At 36.1% G+C, this 20,097-nt stretch overlaps 1 protein-coding gene across 7 annotated transcripts in view; it reads right to left on the minus strand.

Moving 5' to 3' along the window:
- Positions 1 to 20,097, minus strand: part of HACE1 (HECT domain and ankyrin repeat containing E3 ubiquitin protein ligase 1) — a 124,068-nt gene that overhangs the window by 94,696 nt on the left and 9,275 nt on the right. For 5 of the 7 annotated variants that reach the window (XR_005789926.1, XM_040474269.1, XM_040474272.1 and 2 more), the window contains exons 4-6: positions 18,880 to 18,984; positions 11,410 to 11,485; positions 3,713 to 3,844 (exon numbers count right to left, since the gene is read on the minus strand). Coding sequence is in view for 6 of the 7 variants with exons in the window: in XM_040474269.1 (XP_040330203.1) it covers positions 3,713 to 3,844; positions 11,410 to 11,485; positions 18,880 to 18,984 (313 nt within the window). In the remaining variant the exon portion in view is untranslated. Of the gene's footprint in view, positions 1 to 3,712; positions 3,845 to 11,409; positions 11,486 to 18,879; positions 18,985 to 20,097 lie in introns of those variants that run through there. The other 2 variants (XM_040474271.1, XM_040474273.1) reach the window with 2 other exon arrangements.

The raw sequence follows: 20,097 nt of genomic DNA on the forward strand, positions 1-20,097 counted from the left end.
TTTCCTTGCAGAATCACATCATCCATATTAATAATGATAGTAAAAATAAACAATAAATGTAATAACAATACCAATTCTATTATCGCTCTTAAGTGTCTTCCAAAGTGTTGACAACAATTTACTAATTACATAATTGGTAAACAGAATATACCTTAGGAGGTAGATAAGAGCAAGGGAAGAAAAAGTTGCCAAAGACTATATACTAGGCCAGCTGAATAACCAAACTCTGAAGTGATTTTTAAAATCAATATCCCGGGGCGCCTGGGTGGCTCAGTGGGTTAAGCATCCGACTTCAGCTCAGGTCGTAATCTCGCGGTCCATGAGTTCGAGCCCCGCGTCAGGCTGTGTGCTGACAGCTCAGAGCCTGGAGCCTGTTTCAGATTCTGTGTCTCCCTCTCTCTGACCCTCCCCCGTTCATGATCTGTCTCTCTCTGTCTCAAAAATAAATAAACGTTAAAAAAAAAAAAAAGGCAATGATGGAAGAAATGTAGAGGTGAGGGAGCTGACCTCTGCTAGCCGCCATCTTTAAAAAAAAATAAAAAATAAAAAATAAAATAAAATCAATATCCCAAGACAAACCATACAACTAATAACAGCTGACCTTAGGAAAGTTATAGAAAATTAAAATACTAAGGAGTTATTATGATCATTTCTTTCACCTGATCATTTCTAAATCAGAACAGAAGTAGTTTAAAATCATAGTGCTACTCTGTTGCACGAACAAAAAAATGGTCAGAATGCAAGCAAGCCACTTTCTTTCAGTAAGATGCTGACACCTTTATCTTGGTTTACCACTACCGAAACCAATGCATCTATATGAAATCATGGCAAAGATTATTCAATTTCTTAGTTATAACAAAAATGAATCTTTCTTCCAAATCTTTTGTCTTTTAAAAAAAATGCATATCTGAACAGCATTTCTTGTCATCAAAGCAAGAATGCAGTATTCAATTACAAATTCTACAAAGCTTTAGAGTTCTTAACCAGTTGATCAGGATCTTTCCATGTACTCCTGAGATTTACCCTAAAATGGAGTGAGAAAGTAAATTTCAGAGGATTAGCATATCTGCCTCTTTAATTTGAAAAGTGCTAATACCTTTTAAAAATAATTTTAAATGGAGCTTTCTCTCTTTAAAGTTTTCTATTTTATTCTGTAAAATATATATAAACAATATGTAAGTTTTTAAGCTTAAATATAAATCCTGAAACCTACATGCACTGTTATATGTCTACATGGAACCAAGTTTGAAGACCTTTTAATGAATTTATGCATGAACTGGGTACTTGGAGACAATAAAAAGGCCATTTTTTTCTTGCTGCTAAAATAAGTCACTAGGATACCTGACAAACCATTTTAGACTCAGTGTTCAACTTATGGAAAAATATACAAAGAGTTAAAAAAAAATCAATAATCCCTACCCTGTAATAATCATATCATATGCTCATCCACTGAGATTTGAACATGTCCCAGAAATATGTAAGTAATTATGAGACACAGGTAATATTAGCACAACTACCAACAAAGATTTTTTAGAGGTATATTTAAGCCTGCAAGCTAAGAGATAGACTAATTTTTGAAGATTCTTTCTTGCCCTAATTGAAGAATTAAAGATGCATACAATGATTCACAAAATAGTCAGTGCTAAACATACTTTCTCTGTTCATGATCTTTGCAGATAATTATAACTGACCAACTATGACAGAATGGAATCTCACTCACCAATACAATCAACCACAAATCAACATGGCTTTTATACCCTTCCTCCTCTATATCTGCAAAATCTCACTCTGTGAAACTCATCATTGTAGTGAAGTCAGGCCCCCTATAAATCTTCTGAGAATATAATTCTTCAAAGGCATTTGACTATGAGGAATTCTCCCTTCCTTCACCACACCTGCTTTAGGTTGTAAACCATATGGAGTATATTATACTTATACTAACTATTCTTCAATAACTTCAGAAGGCAATTCTAAATTTTTAATGCAGCCTGTAATACACATGTTTTGAAATAAGGTTTTCTTAGTAATTCTTATTTCTTCACTGGCTCAAGGCAAGTAAAATTGGGTTTTGTAGATCTCTTCTGATCTGAATTCCAGTGTTTTATACAAAAGTTATGGGCAACAGGTAGGGTTTATAATCTTAGTAAATGACACTCCAATCTGTTATAACAGAGAATGTTTGTATTAAAGTCGGTGCTTTTCTGTCCTATGACAGCTGCCAGCAGGACCCCTTCTCTAATACACAACAGTTCTTTAAAAACCTGGGCCATTCCACATTAGAACATTTCAGATCATTTTTTTTTTTCACACAGAATGCTTTTTCAATGAATAGTATTGACTCTCAGAAAGTAAAAACTAATGAGAAGGAAATACTGGGTCAGTTTTCAGATGATGAAAGACCAAAAAAATAAAATAAAAATGAACAATTGGTGTCCAGAAGAAATTCCAGTAAAGAAAACAAAAATCCTATATCCCTCCTTTTATCCAATTCTTATAAAACATAGCAATGTCACACTCGGCCTATCTTAAAGAAGTGCAATATTCTGTGAATTATAGTCATACATAAAGCCACTAAACACGAAGGATCCTACATCCTGAACCCAAATTAAGGAAAAGTATTTGCAGAGATGAAAATCCAGATTCCAGTAGGAATTCTCCCAACATGAAGACTCAGAGAGAGTATGTACAAAATAATAAACACACTAATTTCTGTATCTTTCCAGTTACTGGTGATTTTTTTTTTTTGGCTGGTTTTTGCTGTTGTTATTGTTGTAGTTAACAAGTAAATAAGTAACACTGTATTATCAATAATGTTAAATATGAAAAAAAACTCAAAAGTAACCAGGATAGAAAATTATAGCAAAGCAAATATTAAAATCTTAAGCTAACAATTTTTACATAGGCAGCAGTTCTCCTAATGAAAGAGAAAACTATTAGCAAAATTTTTTGATTTTTTTAAAGATTTTTTTAATATTTATTTATTTTCAAGAGAGAGAAAAAGAGAGTGCAAGTGGGGGAGGGACCACAAAGCGGGAAACAGAGGATCCCAAGTGGGCTCTGCGCTGACAGCAGCAAGCCCGATGTGGGGCTCAAACTCATGAACTGCAAGATCATGACCTGAGCCAAAGTTGCACACTCAACCAACTAAGCCACCAAGGCACCCCAACTATAAGCAATTTATAAACCTAAGGGTTTGTACATGGGAGTAACAGGAAAGTACTGACATAAAACAAATACATGATTTTAGAACTCTAAGAATGAAAACCATCACTCTAGTCTTGCAGCATATTCCAAGACAGCAGAAAAATATGATAATCCAAGCTGAACTATTTAAGTAATGTCAGTGTTCACTTTCTTACTACCTAATCCCAGTAACTGGGGCTTAATGGTAAAAAATAAAATATGAAAAAGTTATGTAATAAGACTGAGAATAAGAACATTACTTAAAATTACATGCGAACATACACTTGAAATTTTAGTGAAAATCTATGAAGCAGAAATAAATTTGAAATCCAAATATTTTAAACAGATGTAAAAGCACTGTTTTCTATTCCTTTTATACACAAAGAATATATTAATCATAAGTCCATATAATGCATAAGATTTTGCTATGGTGCTTCATGTTCCCAATTATGCACAGGGAAAAACTTCATAAATTCAAAGTTTTCAAAAATAAATACATGCAATTTAAAGTCCTCAGGGATGAATTTACCGTCTTGTGACCATTCTGGCAGGCCACATGCAGTGCCGTCTGCCCCATCGCATCCTCAACATCGACGTCACTGACGTGTTGTACAAGGTCATGAAGGAGTTCTGTCCGCCCATTCACAGCCAGCCAGTGTATCTGTGCAGCCATGGAGTTACTTAACATTTGTGCAAGGAGTGTTTCATATAAAACCAGCAGATAAATAATGCTATTACATCTCAAATGTGAGCATGATACACACACTAAACATAAAATGAAAGCCCCTACATTTTCCTATATTTTTATATGGGGAAAAACTATGCATCCAGATGTAGGTTACACACCATGTACTTTATGTACTTCAAAATCAAGCATTCCATAGATCAAAATAGTTAAGGGTCCTAGACTTAGGCTCATCAAATACTCTGCTTCCTAGATGATCCTGGACTCTATGCATAGCTTGTCTCTAAAGAAAAGGTACTGGATACTTTTCCTTCCCCAGAAGCAAACATGAGTAAAAAAGTAATTAACACAGTAGGCACCATATTCTTTCCCTCATGTCTTTTACAAGTAATGCATGTAACATACATAAATAATAATATATACGGAAGATAAAACACCTATAAATCTACCACTCAAAGATAATCAATATTAAAACTTTGGACTATGCCATCCATGCATTTTTTTAATGTTTTATTTATTTGGTGGTGGGGGGGAGACAGCGGTTCCCAAGTGGGCCCCATGCTGACAGCAGTAAGCCCGATGTGGGGCTGGAACTCACAAACCATGAGATCATGACCTAAGCCAAAGTCGGATGCCCAACCAACTAAACCACCCAGGCGCCCCAATCCATGCATTTTTCAAATGACTTTTTTCCATTAAAAAAATGTATCATGAAACTTGTTTTAAGATGGCAGCTTGAACATATGCATCAACTTCTATTTCTTCCCCAAACTCCATTGAAATGACAATAAAGAGTACTTTTTCTTAAAAGATAGATCTTTATCTTAAGATAAAAAAGAGACTAAATAGCAACAAGTTTTGGAAGCTAAAAGCTTTTGTCAGAGTTATCAGAACAAAAAGCTGAATCCTAAACCAGCAGTAGAGAAAGCCAAGAAGGTGATTCAGATCACTGAAATCCCAAAAGGCTCAAAATCAGTAGTAAGCACTTTGCATCTCTTGAAATAGGGGTGTATTAGCAGACCTAAATAAGATTTAGACCCTTAAATTACCATCCCTCCTGAACTCTTCAAGGCCAATAACTGCCCCTCCCCATCTGAGAGAACACAAGAGGCATGAAAACAGTCTCTACATAAGAGAGACACCAGGCACAATGAAGCAAGAATATCATACTGAAAATGGGAGATGAAGTGCAAGTTTACACACACTGAATACTGAAATCCCAAAGCATTTTCCTCTACCCAGTATCCAGTTTCCTCCTGGAAACTGTTAGAGCTTTCTCTGAGGAATCTGACCAACTTGAGAGTAAATGCCTAAAGAAATTGACAGCAGAAAGAATCCTAAAGGCAAATGCCCAAGCATATCACCCTACACTGAAGTCCACAGTGAATAAACCTCCTTCATTTAAACAGAGCTTTCAAAGAGCTTTTCCCAGTTCCACCAAATATTTGACAAATGCATCTAGTCTGAAAGACAAAATACTAAATAAATAAATAAATAGCAAGAGAAAAAAAGGAACCATGGATATTGAAGGAAAAACTGCAAAAGAAAAAGTTATATTTAATACTCTCAGAGAGAGAAATATTGACTGCACCCTTTAAACAAGAACAGGTACTGTTTTTTTAAAAAGGACAATGCAATTGGGGCGCCTGGGTGGTTCAGTCAGGTAAGCGTCTGACTTCTGCTCAGGTCATGACCTCACAGTTCGTGGGTTCGAGCCCCGCTTGGGGCTCTGTGCTGGCAGCTCAGAGCCTAGAGCCTGCTTCAGATTCTGTGTCTCCCTCTCTCTCATTCCCAATCACTCGCTCTCTCTCTCTCTCTCTCTCTCTCTCAAAAACAAATAAAACACTAAAAAAAGATGTCGAAAGATATAGGTTGACATGTCAAAAGATATAGATAGCAAAATTACCCAAAAAATACAAAAATACCAATTCAAAGCGATACATGCACCCTGATGTTTATAGCAGCATTATCTATAATAGCCAAATTATGGAAACAGCCCAAGTGTCCATCAACTGATGAATGGATAAACATGTGGGGTGTGTGTGTGTGTGTGTGTGTGTGTGCGCGCGTGTGTGTGTGTGTGTGTGTGTGTCTACAATGGAATATTACTGAGCAATAAAAAAGAATAAAATCTTGCCATTTGCAACAATGTGGATGGAGCTAAAGAATATTATGCTAAGCAAAATAAGTCAGAGGAAGACAATTAGCATGATTTCACTCCTATGTGGATTTAAGAAACAAAACAAGCAAAGGGAAAAAACAGAACCAAGAAACAGACTCTTAAGTATAAAGAACAAACTGATAGCTATCAGAGGGGAGGTGGGTGGGGGGATGGGTTAAAAAGGCGATGGGGATTAAGGAGGGCACCTGTAATGAGCACTGGGTATTTTATGGAAATGCTGAATCACTATAGTGTACATCTGAAACTAATAGAACACTGTAGGTTAACTAATTGAAATTTAAATAAAAACTTAAAGAAAAAGAAGGAAAGATATACAGATAGCATAAAAGGACATGAAAAGATGTCAATTAGGCAAAAGCAAATTAAAACCACAATGAGATAGCAACTGCACACATCATAACAGATGAAATAAAAAAACAGTAATAACATCAAATGCTGGTGAAGATGCTGAAAAACTAGATCACTCATACATTGCTGCTGGAGGTATAAAATGATGCAGGCACTCTGCAAAAGTTAGGCAGTGCATTTTAAAACTAAACATGAAACTACCATATAACCTAGCAACTGCATTCTTGGGCCTTTATTCCAGAGAAGTGAAAACTTTTATGTTCACACAAAAACCTGTACACTAATACAGGTTCACTAGTACACTATAGCTGTTTATAGCAGCTTTATTCGAGATCGCTCCAAACAGGATATGACCCAGATGTCCTTCAATGGTTATACAACCAGTAGTACATCTACACCAAGGAATACCAGTCAACAATATAAAGGAACAAACTATTGACACATACAACAACTTAGATCAATCTCCATGGAATATGATGAACATATAAAAGCCTAAAGGTTCCATGCAATATAATTCCATTTATATAACATTCTTAAAATGATGGAGTGCAGATTAGTGATTGCCAAGGGTTAGGCATGGAGTGAAGGGGAGAAAAAGTATGGTTATGAAAGAAAAGCAAAACGAAACATCTTTGTGGAGGTGGAAATGTTCAGAATATTGACTGTGGTAGTGGGCACATAGACCTACACAGGTAATAAAACTGTATAGTGCTATACATATACACACACAAGTAAAACTGGGTACAGATAAACAAGTAAAACTAGGGAAATCTGAACAAGAAAAATGATGTCAGTATAAATATCTTGGTCATGATATTATACTATAATTTTGTAAAATGTTACCAGTGAGGGAAACTGGGCAATAGGTAAGGGGATTTCTCTGTATTACTTCTTATAGGTACTTAAGAATCTACAATTATCTTGATTTTTTTTAATGCAATTCTTGACTACATGAAAAACAAAATGCTATGTGATAAAGAGAAGTAACTATAACAAACTATTTGGTACTACTATAAACAGTATAAATATAATTTAAATATTAAAATACTAAAAAGTGATCTAACTAAAATTACAACAACTATATTGGAAAGGTGTGACAGAAAAGTGCTTATACATGATGGGATAAAAGGAGACGGGATTGGAAAAGAGAGCAAATAACCTTATGTTCCATAAAGTCAATTGATAATGCCTAAAACTGAAAAATCAAGAAGTAGCAAAAATAGTACATTATTTACATTTGAGGAAACTAAATTTTTATATCCATTGAAATAGTTAAGAGCTAACTACAGAGTTAACAGTTTATAAAAGTTGGGGAGGAGAGTCAAGAGAATGTTTCCTTTTTTGGAGGGGTGTCACAATATAGATGTATATTTATTTGAAGTATAATGCCATACAATTCACATGCCATACAATCCATACAATACACAAAGTGTAAAGTATACACTTTAGTGTATACTAAAGTATACACCTTAGTGGTTTTTAGTGTATTCACCGAGTTGTGCAATCATCATCACCACAATCAATTTTAGAACATTTTCATTTCCCCAAAAAGACACCCAGTACCCATTAGCAGTCACTACCCATTTCCTCCTTTTCCTGAGATAGACAGGTAAGATACAGGCCTCACCCTGATTTTGTCACCTGGGTGAAATAAGTCAACATTGCCTTCAGTATTTTTTACTAATGTTCTTTGCTTTGCTCTCATAGACGTCTGTTAGAGGCAGTGAATTGTCAGACAGTGGTTGGGGGATGCTATAGGCGACATAATCAAACAAATATTCCATCACTCCTATTGCCTCACTTTTATAATTTTGCTGAGTTTGGAACAAACCAACTCAGTTTAATTACCTCACCCCTAACAGCAATATGTGTAAGGCAGGGAAAAGTCTACAAAATCCTGCCATGATTTTATGGTGGGTACTGAGTGACAGAGTCTTTGCACACACTAATACTTTGAATTGCTCTTTTGTTTGACACTACCCCAGGCCACCCTTAACAATGTGCCTTGGCAATATTCAGGAAGGCTGAGCACAAAATGTACTTCATTCAAAAAGTGGTGGAAGAGTGATTTTGAAGATGAAGGTGGGAAGGGCAGGATATCTACTACAGAATGTTCCTTGAGCACATAATCTTGAGAAAAAAGTACATACGGTAGCTAAAGGTCTGGAAAGTGATCCCTGTAACTATCCATGCCAAAGACCTTTGGGAAGTTTCCATGAACCCCCAGGGGTACCTGAACACCAGTTAAGCTCACCACTCTAATGTAGCGTGCTTTCATCTCTAAGCCTTCATCAGTCTATTCCATTGAGTCAAAACTCTCTTCCCCACCCCCTCTCTCAACCCCACAACCGCGACATTCACCAGTCTAACTTCTGTTGGTCCTTCTGGACTTAGCTCATGTGGTATGTCCCCGGGATACGTCTTCCAATGTCCCAAGTGATGATGGGGCCCCTGCTAGGACTTCCATAGCATCTCCCTTTTCTATGTTGACATTCATTACACTGTGTTACCACTGCCTGTTAACTTTCCTGTCTTCCTTAGAAGTTTGGAGACAACAAGGACCAGTCAGTCATATTCATGGCTCTATCCCACAATATCAAAGTGCTCAGCACACAGTAGGTATTCAAGAAACTCCTGGTGAAAGAGCAAATGAATGAAGAAATATGATAAGTCTTTTGTGAGGGTAACCAGCCTAGAAAGCACACAGTCAACAGTTCTCTCCTTTTGTAAGAAAAGTCTTGGGGCTCTTGGCTCCTCATACAAGGTTTCTTCCAACTCAGGAACCCTTGGCTTTACTGTCCCATGTATTTGCTGGCAACTACTCAGTTCTGCAGCAACATTTTCACCAGCCCAGCTTCCTTCAACTGATGGAGTCAAGTGGCCCAGCTGTTGAATTAATTCCATCATGGTGGTCTGGGCCTAGGCAGAATCATGGTTCATGGCCAGAATAGTTTCCAAGAGGAGGAGGCACACTATACCATTCAGGGCCACAGGAGAGAATATTAAGGTTGGTCCCAGTCAGAAAGAGTGCAGAGACTATTTTTCTACCACAAGCTTTGTAGAATCTTTTGACTCTTTAAATATATGCACAAGGGCACCTGGGTGGCTCAGTCGGTTGAGCATCCGACTTTGGCTCAGGTCATGATCTCCCAGTTCGTGGGTTTGAGGCCCGTGTCAGGCTTTGTGCTGACAGCTCAGAGGCTGGAGCCTGCTTCAGACTCTGTGTCTCCCTCTCTCTGCCTCTCTCATGTTCACGCTCTGTTTCTCTCTCTCTCTCTCAAAAATAAACATTAAAAAAAAATTTTTAATATATGCACTAATAATTTTTTAAGTAAAAATTTGATTTTTAAAACTTTTCTACTCTACCTTCCTTAAAGTTCAGGAGTGGGAAATTAGCAGATAAAAACTTATGTGATTAAACAGATTATGTTAACACTGAACATCTTAACTTGCCTATATTAGATAGTGTCCTAAGGACAGGTCTACGTCATTGCCATAGTTTTATAATACCCAAATGGTAGCTACCATATCACTAAGCATCTTGTAGATATTCAGACTACAGTTTTTCTTTATAGATGGCGTTATGTTGTTAATATATAACAAAATCTGAATTATCACAGGAATTGTGGGTTCCACATAATAATCATGATTGAGCTTATTCTTTACCTTTAGTAAGTCATTCACAGAATAAAGTAAATCTTAGGCAAGCTGTTTGTTATGCCCTAGTACCCCCTACCTTCAAAAATATTTTTAATCAGAAAGGTCTTAAAAACTGGCATGGTATGTAAATACTCAATATTCTTCTTTATCCACAAATTAAAAGATTTAGAATCTACAAAACACTACCAAAGTCATTAAAAAAAAAAATTTTTTTTTTCAAACCAAGAAACAGACTCTTAACTATAGAGAATAAATTGATGGTTACCAGAGGGGAGGTGGAGGGAGCAATGGATGAAATAGGGGGTGGGAATTAAAACACACACTTATCATGGTAAGCACTGAGTAACATATAAAGTTGTTGAATCACTATACTGTGCACCTGAAATTAATATAATGCTGTATGTTGACTGTATTGAAATTAAAAATAAAAACTGAATAGAAAGGATTCTGACCATCAACTTAATTAATACCATCACCTCATATATAGGAAGGTAAAATTTGATATATAAAATTTAACATCTGTCACAACTTCAAAACAATTTTTCAATAATCACATAATTCTATTTTATCTCAACTTCTAAAATGAATAATGTTCCACTAATGAAAATGATTAAAATTTTTTATTTCATGTATAGAACTATTGAATCACTACATTATATACCTTCAACTAATAAAACACATTATTAACTACACTAAACGCATATTAACTACACTAGAATAAAAATAAAAATAAATAAATTTTTAAAAATTTTTGGATTTCAACAATCTTTTCAGAAATATCCCACACCACTTCCCTATAACATCTATATGGATCAAAAACATATTAACTTATGTGACATAGCAAAATGGACAAAAATTCTAGCATAGGTAAGATATAAACAAGTCTAAAAGGATATAGGCCAAAATATTAACAGTGATTATCTCTGAGTACACAGGATACAGTGAGTGATCATTCCATTCATTGTCTTTTTTTTTCCTTTCTGCCTAGCCATCCAATTTTCCTACCATGTACATATTAAAATATTTTAAAGGACCTAATAAAAAACAGCTCTCCTATGAAGAAGGAGCAGAGATGCCCCTAAGAAGAGTACTGAAAGTCAGTGACAAAAGCTAGAAGAATAAGCCTTCAAAATAAGTGAAAGGTCACAAACAAAAAGGAGATAGGAGAAACAAAGTGAAACGTAACTTCTCTTAATACAGAGAATCAGGTCTCAAATCATTCTGTATCTTCTTCATGAACACCAAGAAGTAACTTGCAGAAACACTTGTACTGCACTTTGCATTACTATCACCTTCAATATCATTTTCTAAAAGTATTTTAAAATTCTCAGATAAAATTCTTAGCACTTACTGCTGTAAGGCCTTCATTATTACAAATGTTGACATCAGCACTGTATTCTAATAATTTACTCATGCATTTCTTCTGCCTGAAAAGAAAAAAAGACACAGATAACTGGTACAAGAAAAATAAGTAAATGACTATTATTTTATTGAAATACTGACTACACTCAACATTAGTTGGTGGCAAATATTAATCTGTCTCTTTTTAAATAAACACTATAACTTATGAAATAAAATGAAAAATTGTTTCTATAATTCAAGATAATAGGATAAAGAAAAGGTACAATGAGGTTTTCGTGTCATTAAGACAAATTTATCATTCAAAATGCTAAGGAAAACAGGACGCCTGGGTGGCTCAGTTGGTTAAGCGACCAACTTCAGCTCAGGTCATGATCTCACAGTTTCTAAGTTCGAGCCCGCGTCAGGCTCTGTGCTGACAGCTCAGAGCCTGGAGCCTACTTCAGATTCTGTGTCTCCCCCTCTCTCTACCCATCCCCTACTCATGCTCTGTGTCTATCTCTCAATAATAAATAAATGTTAAAGTAAATCAATAATTTTTTTTTTAAATGCTAAGAAATTTCTACTGTTGACTGAACATTTGGAATAGTAACCTTCCTCAGAAATATAAGACAATGGGGGGTTGGGCGCCCGGGTGCCTCAGCTGATTAAGCGCCTGACTTCGGCCTAGGTCATGATCTCACCATTCCCAAGTTCGATCCCTGCATCAGGCTCTGTGCTAACAGCTCAGAGCCTGGAGCCTGTTTCAGATTCTGTGTCTCGCTCTCTCTCTGACCCTCCCCTGTTCATGCTCTGTCTCTCCCTGTCTTGCTCTTTCTCAAAAATAAACATTAAAAAAATTTTTTTTAAAGAAATATAAGACGGGGCGCCTGGGTGTCTCAGTCAGTTGAGCGTCGGGACTTTGGCTCAGGTCATGATCTTGCAGTTCATAAGTTCGAGCCCCACGTCCTGCTCTATGCTGATGGCTCAGACCCTGGAGCCTGCTTCAGATTCTGTGTCTCCCACTCTCTCTCCCCCTCCCCCCCCCTCAAATATAAAGTTTTAAAAAAATTAAATAAATATAAGATAATGAAAGTCAATGTTCTAGTATCCTACATTCTTGATTACAAGATATTTAAAAGTTAATACTTAGATGAGTTATAAGAACATAACTATAAAATTAATGAAGTGCATATCTATGCATCCCCCTACCTATTTCATTTCTTTTTTTTTGTTATTTTTACTGTGGAAAAATACACAGAACCTAAAATTTGTCATCTTAACCATTTTTAAGTTACAGTTCAAGGGTATGAAGTACATTCATATTACTGTGCAACCATCACCACCATTCAAGCACAGAACTTTTTTCATCTTGCAAAACTGAAACTCTATACCCATTAAACAGTAACTTTCCATTTCCTCTCCCCCTAGCCTCTGGCAACCACTATTCTACTTTATGTCTCTACAGTTTATCTAAGTACCTCATAAAACTGGAAACAGACAGTGTTTGTCCTTTTGTGATTGGCTCATTTCACTTAGCATAATGCCCTGAAGGTTCATCCATGTTGTAGCATAAGTCAGAATTCCCTTCCTTAAGGCTGAATGATATTCCATTGTACATATCTGCCACATTTTGCTCATCTATTCATCCATCAATGGATACTTCGATTGCTTTCATTTTAGCTAATGCTGCTATGAACATGGGTGTACAAATACTTCTTTAAGACCCTCCTTTCAATTTTATTGGATATATACTGAGAAGTGGGATTTTTGGATCACATGGTAATTTTTTTTTTTTTTTTTTTTTTGAGCACCCACCAAATTGTTTTTCAGGCCATCTATACCATTTTTTTTAATGTTTATTTATTTTGAGAGAGAGGAAGAGAGAGAAGGGGCAGAGAGACAGCACAGAGAGAATCCCAAGGAGGCTCTGCACTGTCAGCACAGAGCCCCACATGGGGCTCAATCTCACAAACCATGAGATCATGACCTGAGCCAAAACCAAGAGTCGGATGGTCAACTGAGCCACCCAGGTGCTTCAAAGATTTTTTTTTTCATTTTTTTGAAGTTTACTTATTTATTTTGAGAGACAAAGAGCAAGGAGGGAGGAGTGGAGAGAGAGGGAGAAAAAAGAATCCCAAGCAGGTTCTGCACTGTCAGTGCAGAGCCTGATGCAGGGCTTAAACTCAGGAACCATGAGATCATGACCTGAGCTGATACCAAGAGTCAGACGCTTAACTGACTGAGCCACACAGGTGCCCCTACATTTGTACCATTTTACAATCCCACCAACAATGCATAAGGGTTCCTTTTCTCCACATCCTTGCTCACACTTGTTATTTTCTGCTTTTTTTTTTTGATAGCCATACTAATGAGTTTGAGTTGGCACCTCACTGTAGTTCTGATTTGCATTTCCCTAATAATTAGTGATATTGAGCATCTTTTAACGTTCTTATTAGCCATTTGTAGATCTTCTATGTAGAAATATCTGTTTAAGTCCTCTGTCCTCTTATGAACTCCCTATCAATTTCATTTTGCTCACAATGTTTACTCTTAGCCTGATCCATTCCCAGTGACTATTCAATCTCCATTTCCTCTTCACTAAAGAATGAAAATTCATGCTTTAGAAACCAAAAGTGATGCACACACAATATATTTATAATACACATTTTATACCCACACATACACACATATATATATGCTTGACAATGCTCAGCACTAAATTAACGAAATAAGATATAATCCATAGCATGAAGAAGTTTATGATCTGGTTGAATGAACAATTATACATATAAAAAATATGTAACAGTGTACACATAATAGCATATTATATACTATGTGTCATATGTAATATAATATATATATAGTATTAACATTAGTATACTACATATATAATGCTGTATATGATATATACAAAGTATATAATATATAGAGTATGTATATGTATATATTATTATTTACTCAATTAGATCATAAATTTCTTCATGCCTTAGACTGTATATTTCTTAAATAAACTCAAAAAGCACAGCTAGGTGCTCTCAATGAACCTCAATAAAACGATTAATTGATTAATTATTCAATCTTATTTCTAAGTTTACAGCCAAGCTTTTTATTAACTGAATAAATATTTTTTAACAGAGAACAAATTACTTTTCTTGCTTTGGTTTCTGTATCGGAAATGAAGTTAAATGTTATTTAAAATCAGCATTATAATCAAACAAAAGAAAGAAAGTTCTGAGTAAACTTGTAAGTTCAAACATTTACAAAGTTCCTTTATCTAACACATTGTTATGAAAATCTTAGGAAATAAATCCTCCATAATCCTAAGACAACAGACCAGATAGTCTTATTCAAATGAATACATTGTTGGTGCGCCTGGGTGGCTCAGTCAGTGAAGCGTCTGACTTTGGCTCAGGTCATGATCTCATGGTTCCCAAGTTCAATCCCCGCATCGGGCTCTGTGCTGAGAGCTTAGAGCCTGGAGCCTGTTTTGGATTCTGTGTCTCCCTCTCTCTCTCTGTCCCTCCCCCGCTCACACTCTGTGTCTCTCTCTCAAAAATAAATAAACATTAAAAAAATGTTTTTATGAATACATTGTTTAAAATGTGTGTGTGTGTCTGCGTGTCTGACTGTCTATACCCATATTGCTGGATTTCTAAAACATCTTCAAGCTGTCTTAGACCACTGGCCTATTGACAAAATAAACACTTCCATGGGAATGGGCCAGGGAAACAGTCTCAAGGAGGTGTTGGGGCGGGGGGGGGGATTGTTGATGAAGAAAAACAGCAATCCATAATGCTCCCCTTCAAAAATGAATTGCCAAAGAGTAATATGAGAGGAATTATGTTTTCTTACTTAACAATCATTATTGCTACTTTCCAGAATCTCAGTAAGTCAAAACAACCCACTAAATGAGCACCAATTTTGCCAAGAATTAGAGCTAAAATATTAATTAACACACAGGTTCTGCCCTTTATGAGCTCACAACACAGCCCAAAAAAATAAAGAAAAAAAGTTGTATTTCAAATCTGAGCAACATGCAACCTAAGAATTCCCAACAATTTTGAAGTCTTCTCTTTTAATAATCTCATATAATCATGAGCAACCCTGGATCCTCCTGTACAGGAAGCAACTATTTTCCAGCCCCAATATTGCAATAATTATAGGAAGCTTATGGTAACCCAAATGACACAAAGACCAATCATCCAAGTGGTCTGTGGTAGCTGAATGGGTCTTCTACTAGAAAGGAAGGCAATTCAGTACTAGTGTACCCAGCACCACTGGTTACAGAGAGGCCTGCTGAAGCAGGCCAAGAGAATTATACTACTCATCTGACGATAACTGAGGGAACAAAACAAAAAAGTAAACCCCAAAAACAGACGTATGAGCAAAAGGCAAAGACTTCTGCTTCCGTCTAGGCAAATCTGAACTCGAAGAAATTGTAATAAAAAGTTACTTTTGAAAACAGCAGATTGGAGCCTGTTTCCGATTCTGTGTCTCCCTCTCTCTCTGCTCCTCCCCCGTTCATGCTCTATCTCTCTCTGTCCCAAAAATAAATAAACGTTGAAAAAAAAAAAATTAAAAAAAAAGAAAACAGCAGCAGCTACAGGAAGTAACATGCATTCAAGTCACTCAGCAAACATTTACGGAACAAGTCTAAAATGTACAAGGTACCCAGTAATAAAAAAGAAAGTAGTTAAGTATTAAATATCAACATTAATCTTCACAGAAATAGAAAGGCATCCAAATCAGATGTTATGTTAGGGTTACAAACTCTTCTTATTCCTTCTCTCCTCACGGATTTGCCATGTGAATCAAGTAATTTCTGTTGTATTTCTTCGTCTTTTAAACTTAAAGCTCTCCAACTTAAATGTTTCCACACATCCCCCCAGCAAAAAAGATAAATATGTGAGGTGTTAATGATGGATGTGTTAACTAAATGAAAGGAATCCTCTCACGATGCATAGATCTACCAAATTATCATGACGTACACTTTAAATATCTTACAATTTTGTTAGTTATACCTCAACAAAGCTAGGGGAAAAAAAAAAGTAACGGTCTCCTAAATGACTTAGGTCTCTGACTACAATGGCAGTAGACATTTTATCCCCAGTGTGTAATGATGTGTCCTCTCACTTACAGTTGTTGAGATAGAGTACTGAGATATTTTTTTATTTGTAATTTTTTTTTTTTTTTGAGAGAGAGAGAGAGAGAAAGAGAGCAGGGGAGGGGCAGAGAGGGAGGAAGAGAGAGAATCCCAAGCAGGCTCTGCTCTGTCAGAATAGAGTCCTAGGCAGGATTTGATCTCACAAACTGCAATATCATGACCTGAATCGAAATCAAGAGTCAATGGACATTTAACCGACTGAGCCACGTAGGTACCCCTTAATGTGTAATTTTTTTTTTTATTTTTTTTTTCAACGTTTATTTATTTTTGGGGGACAGAGAGAAACAGAGCATGAACGGAGGAGGGGCAGAGAGAGAGGGAGACACAGAATCGGAAACAGGCTCCAGGCTCTGAGCCATCAGCCCAGAGTCCGACGCGGGGCTCAAACTCACGGACCGCGAGATCGTGACCTGGCTGAAGTCGGACGCTTAACCGACTGCGCCACCCAGGAGCCCCAATGTGTAATTTTTTTAAAAGAGCTTTGTTACTATCCCACCAACACCTGGGATAATGTATCCAGATCTGACATCAATTCAGCAAGGAATGAATTCAACAAGATCTATGACCTTGAGTGTGACACCCTACAAACATATCTAATGTGGCTAATTATTATAAAAACAGCTCTTTGATCAGCACACTGTTACCTACCAGAACAGTGGACAACTAGTTCACATGCTAAATCAGGAACTGGAACAGAACAGTCAGTGTCAAAGGATCATGCCTTCCCCTGGTCCAACCTAGACGTCACTATGATTTTTGTATTTTTGGTTCCACTTTAATCCTTTATATGCAAAAATTTAGTCTCAGAATGATGCAGTGTACAATTTTAGCCCCATATCTATCTCAGTTAGGCAGCTACCTCAACTACCTCGAATCCCAGATCAAAAGAGGAAACAAAAATATTTTCAAGAGTAATCAAAGAGACACATGGGAATAAACTTTATAGCGTTTGAAACATGTTTATAAATGTAAATTCCTCAAGTCCTGAGTCAAAACTACTTTTTTTCATTTTAAACATAATTTCAGCCATTTGATATGGTTTTGCAGTCCAAGAGAATTTTAAGAAGTAAAAAACAGTGGTAAAGGCAGACACAAAGATGTGACATCTGAAATTTTCAACAACAAAAAAAGGAAAATGAAAACCATAAAAAGTATAGTAAGGTTCAGGGGCGCCTGGGTGGCGCAGTCGGTTAAGCGTCCGACTTCAGCCAGGTCGCGATCTCGCGGTCCGTGAGTTCGAGCCCCGCGTCGGGCTCTGGGCTGATGGCCGAGAGCCTGGAGCCTGTTTCCGATTCTGTGTCTCCCTCTCTCTCTGCCCCTTCCCCGTTCATGCTCTGTCTCTCTCTGTCCCAAAAATAAATAAACGTTGAAAAAAAAAAAAAAAAGTATAGTAAGGTTTAAAATAGCACATAATAGGGGCGCCTGGGTGGCTCAGTCGGTTAAGCGGCCGACTTCGGCCCAGGTCATGATCTCGCGGTCTGTGAGTTCAAGCCCCGTGTCGGGCTCTGTGCTGACAGCTCAGAGCCTGGAGCCTGTTTCAGATTCTGTGTCTCCCTCTCTCTGGCCCTCCCCCATTCATGCTTTGTCTCTCTCTGTCTCAAAAGTAAATAAAAATGTTAAAAATAAAAAATAAAAAAAATAAATAAAATAGCACATAATAACATAAAGATGTTCATAATGATGACCAAAGTTATCCAAAAAAGGCAAAAATATATTTACATTTTGGAAATACTAGTTTTATAATGGGAATAAATTTATTTAATAAAAAATTCAAAAGGAAGGCTAGTAAACACATTATTTATTCAGAAAGCTTTCTGTCATAATTAAAAGAAAACACAACTTTTGGCACTGAAATGAGTTAGCTACCCTCACTTAGAAAGCTGACTATAGGACAGCCCATTCTCAAAAAATTATAAATAAGCTAGGTACAATATATTTACTCTATCTTTAATTTCATTAATAAAACTAACTAAACAAGTAATTTGGAAAATAAGGTATGAAATTAGACACAGGAAAAAATTATCAGGAAAAGGGATACCAAAACAAAGAGGTGACAACTCTGCTTTTCAGAAAATAAAATGTCATTATAATACAAGTAAAAATGAACCTCAACAGGAATATTTTCAAGCAAAAATATTAGTAAACAATGTAATAAATTATTAAATACGATAGTTCTTTAAAAATTGAATATAAGACCCACAACCCACTTTCCAAAGCAAATAATGGTCAAAAGACAAAATCATCAAGAGTGCCTTGAATACTGTTAGACATAACTGATAATGCAACTTAAGCTCCTCAAGGAAACAAAATATTTACCCATTTCGAGCTGCCAAATGAAGGGGCGTACAGCCTGAAATATCTTGATAGTTAGGATTCGCTCCTTTCTTTAAGAGCAGAACCAAGCATTCCACCGATCCACAACTAAAACAGTATTAAAAACAGTTCAGATACATTCAATGAATAGCCACAGTTGACATAACTTAATTAAAAAACAAAAAGCTCTAGTAAACACATTATTTTTGAGGTCCATTATTAACTTACAATTTGATTTAACTTCCGTCACAAATAGTAAATATCCTCTACTTTCAAGATGGTACATTCTACTATGAAAGCTACGAAGATATTCAAATAAATCAAAATAAAGTATTAATACACACAAAAAAACCACATAGTACTTCCAGAAGCCAAATTTATAATGAAAAATTAATTTTAACACATTTACTTAACTCTTGAAAGGAAGTTAGATGTCAACTAATTGAGTGATTGATTACATACTTGAAGACTATGGATAAAAATCATTCTCAGACCTAAGTAAAAAATATAAAGCCAATGGCTCTGTGAGCAGTTAACATATAAAATTTCATACTGGTAGGATAAGAAAAAGATTACAGTGAATATAACCTTTTTTTTCCTTTTCAAATTTTTATTTAAATTCTAGTTAACAGTGCAATATGGTTTCAGGAATAGAACTCATTGATTCATCACTTACATATAACACCCAGTGCTCATCATTACGGAAGTGTCCTCCTTAATACCCATCACCCATCTAGCTCTTCTCCCACTGATCTCCATGTCCCACAGTTTGTTCTCCATCATTAAGACTCTTATGATCTGTTTCCCTCTCTCTCTTTTTTCCCCTTCCATATGTTCATCTGTTCTGTTTCTTAAATTCCATTTATGAGTGAAATCATGTGGTATTTGTCTGTCTCTGACTGACTTATCTGGCTTAGCATAATACACTCTAGCTCCAGCCACATTGCTGCAAATGGCAAGATTTCATTATTTTTGATGACTGAGTAATATTCCATTGTGTATGTATGTATATATATATATATATATATATATATATATATATATATATATAACACACCTTCTTTATCCATTCAAGAGTCGATGAACATTTGGGGTCTCTTCATAGTTTGGCTATTGTTGATAGTGCTGCTATAAATAAGTGAATGTACCCTCTTAAATACATCCAGGAAAGGCAACCTACTGATCTGATCTAAAACAAGCTAAGACAGTAGATGTGAGACT

This window comes from Herpailurus yagouaroundi, unplaced genomic scaffold, assembly GCF_014898765.1.
Source record: "Herpailurus yagouaroundi ecotype Mexico unplaced genomic scaffold, PumYag 139, whole genome shotgun sequence".
NCBI classification, from domain to species: domain Eukaryota; kingdom Metazoa; phylum Chordata; class Mammalia; order Carnivora; family Felidae; genus Herpailurus; species Herpailurus yagouaroundi.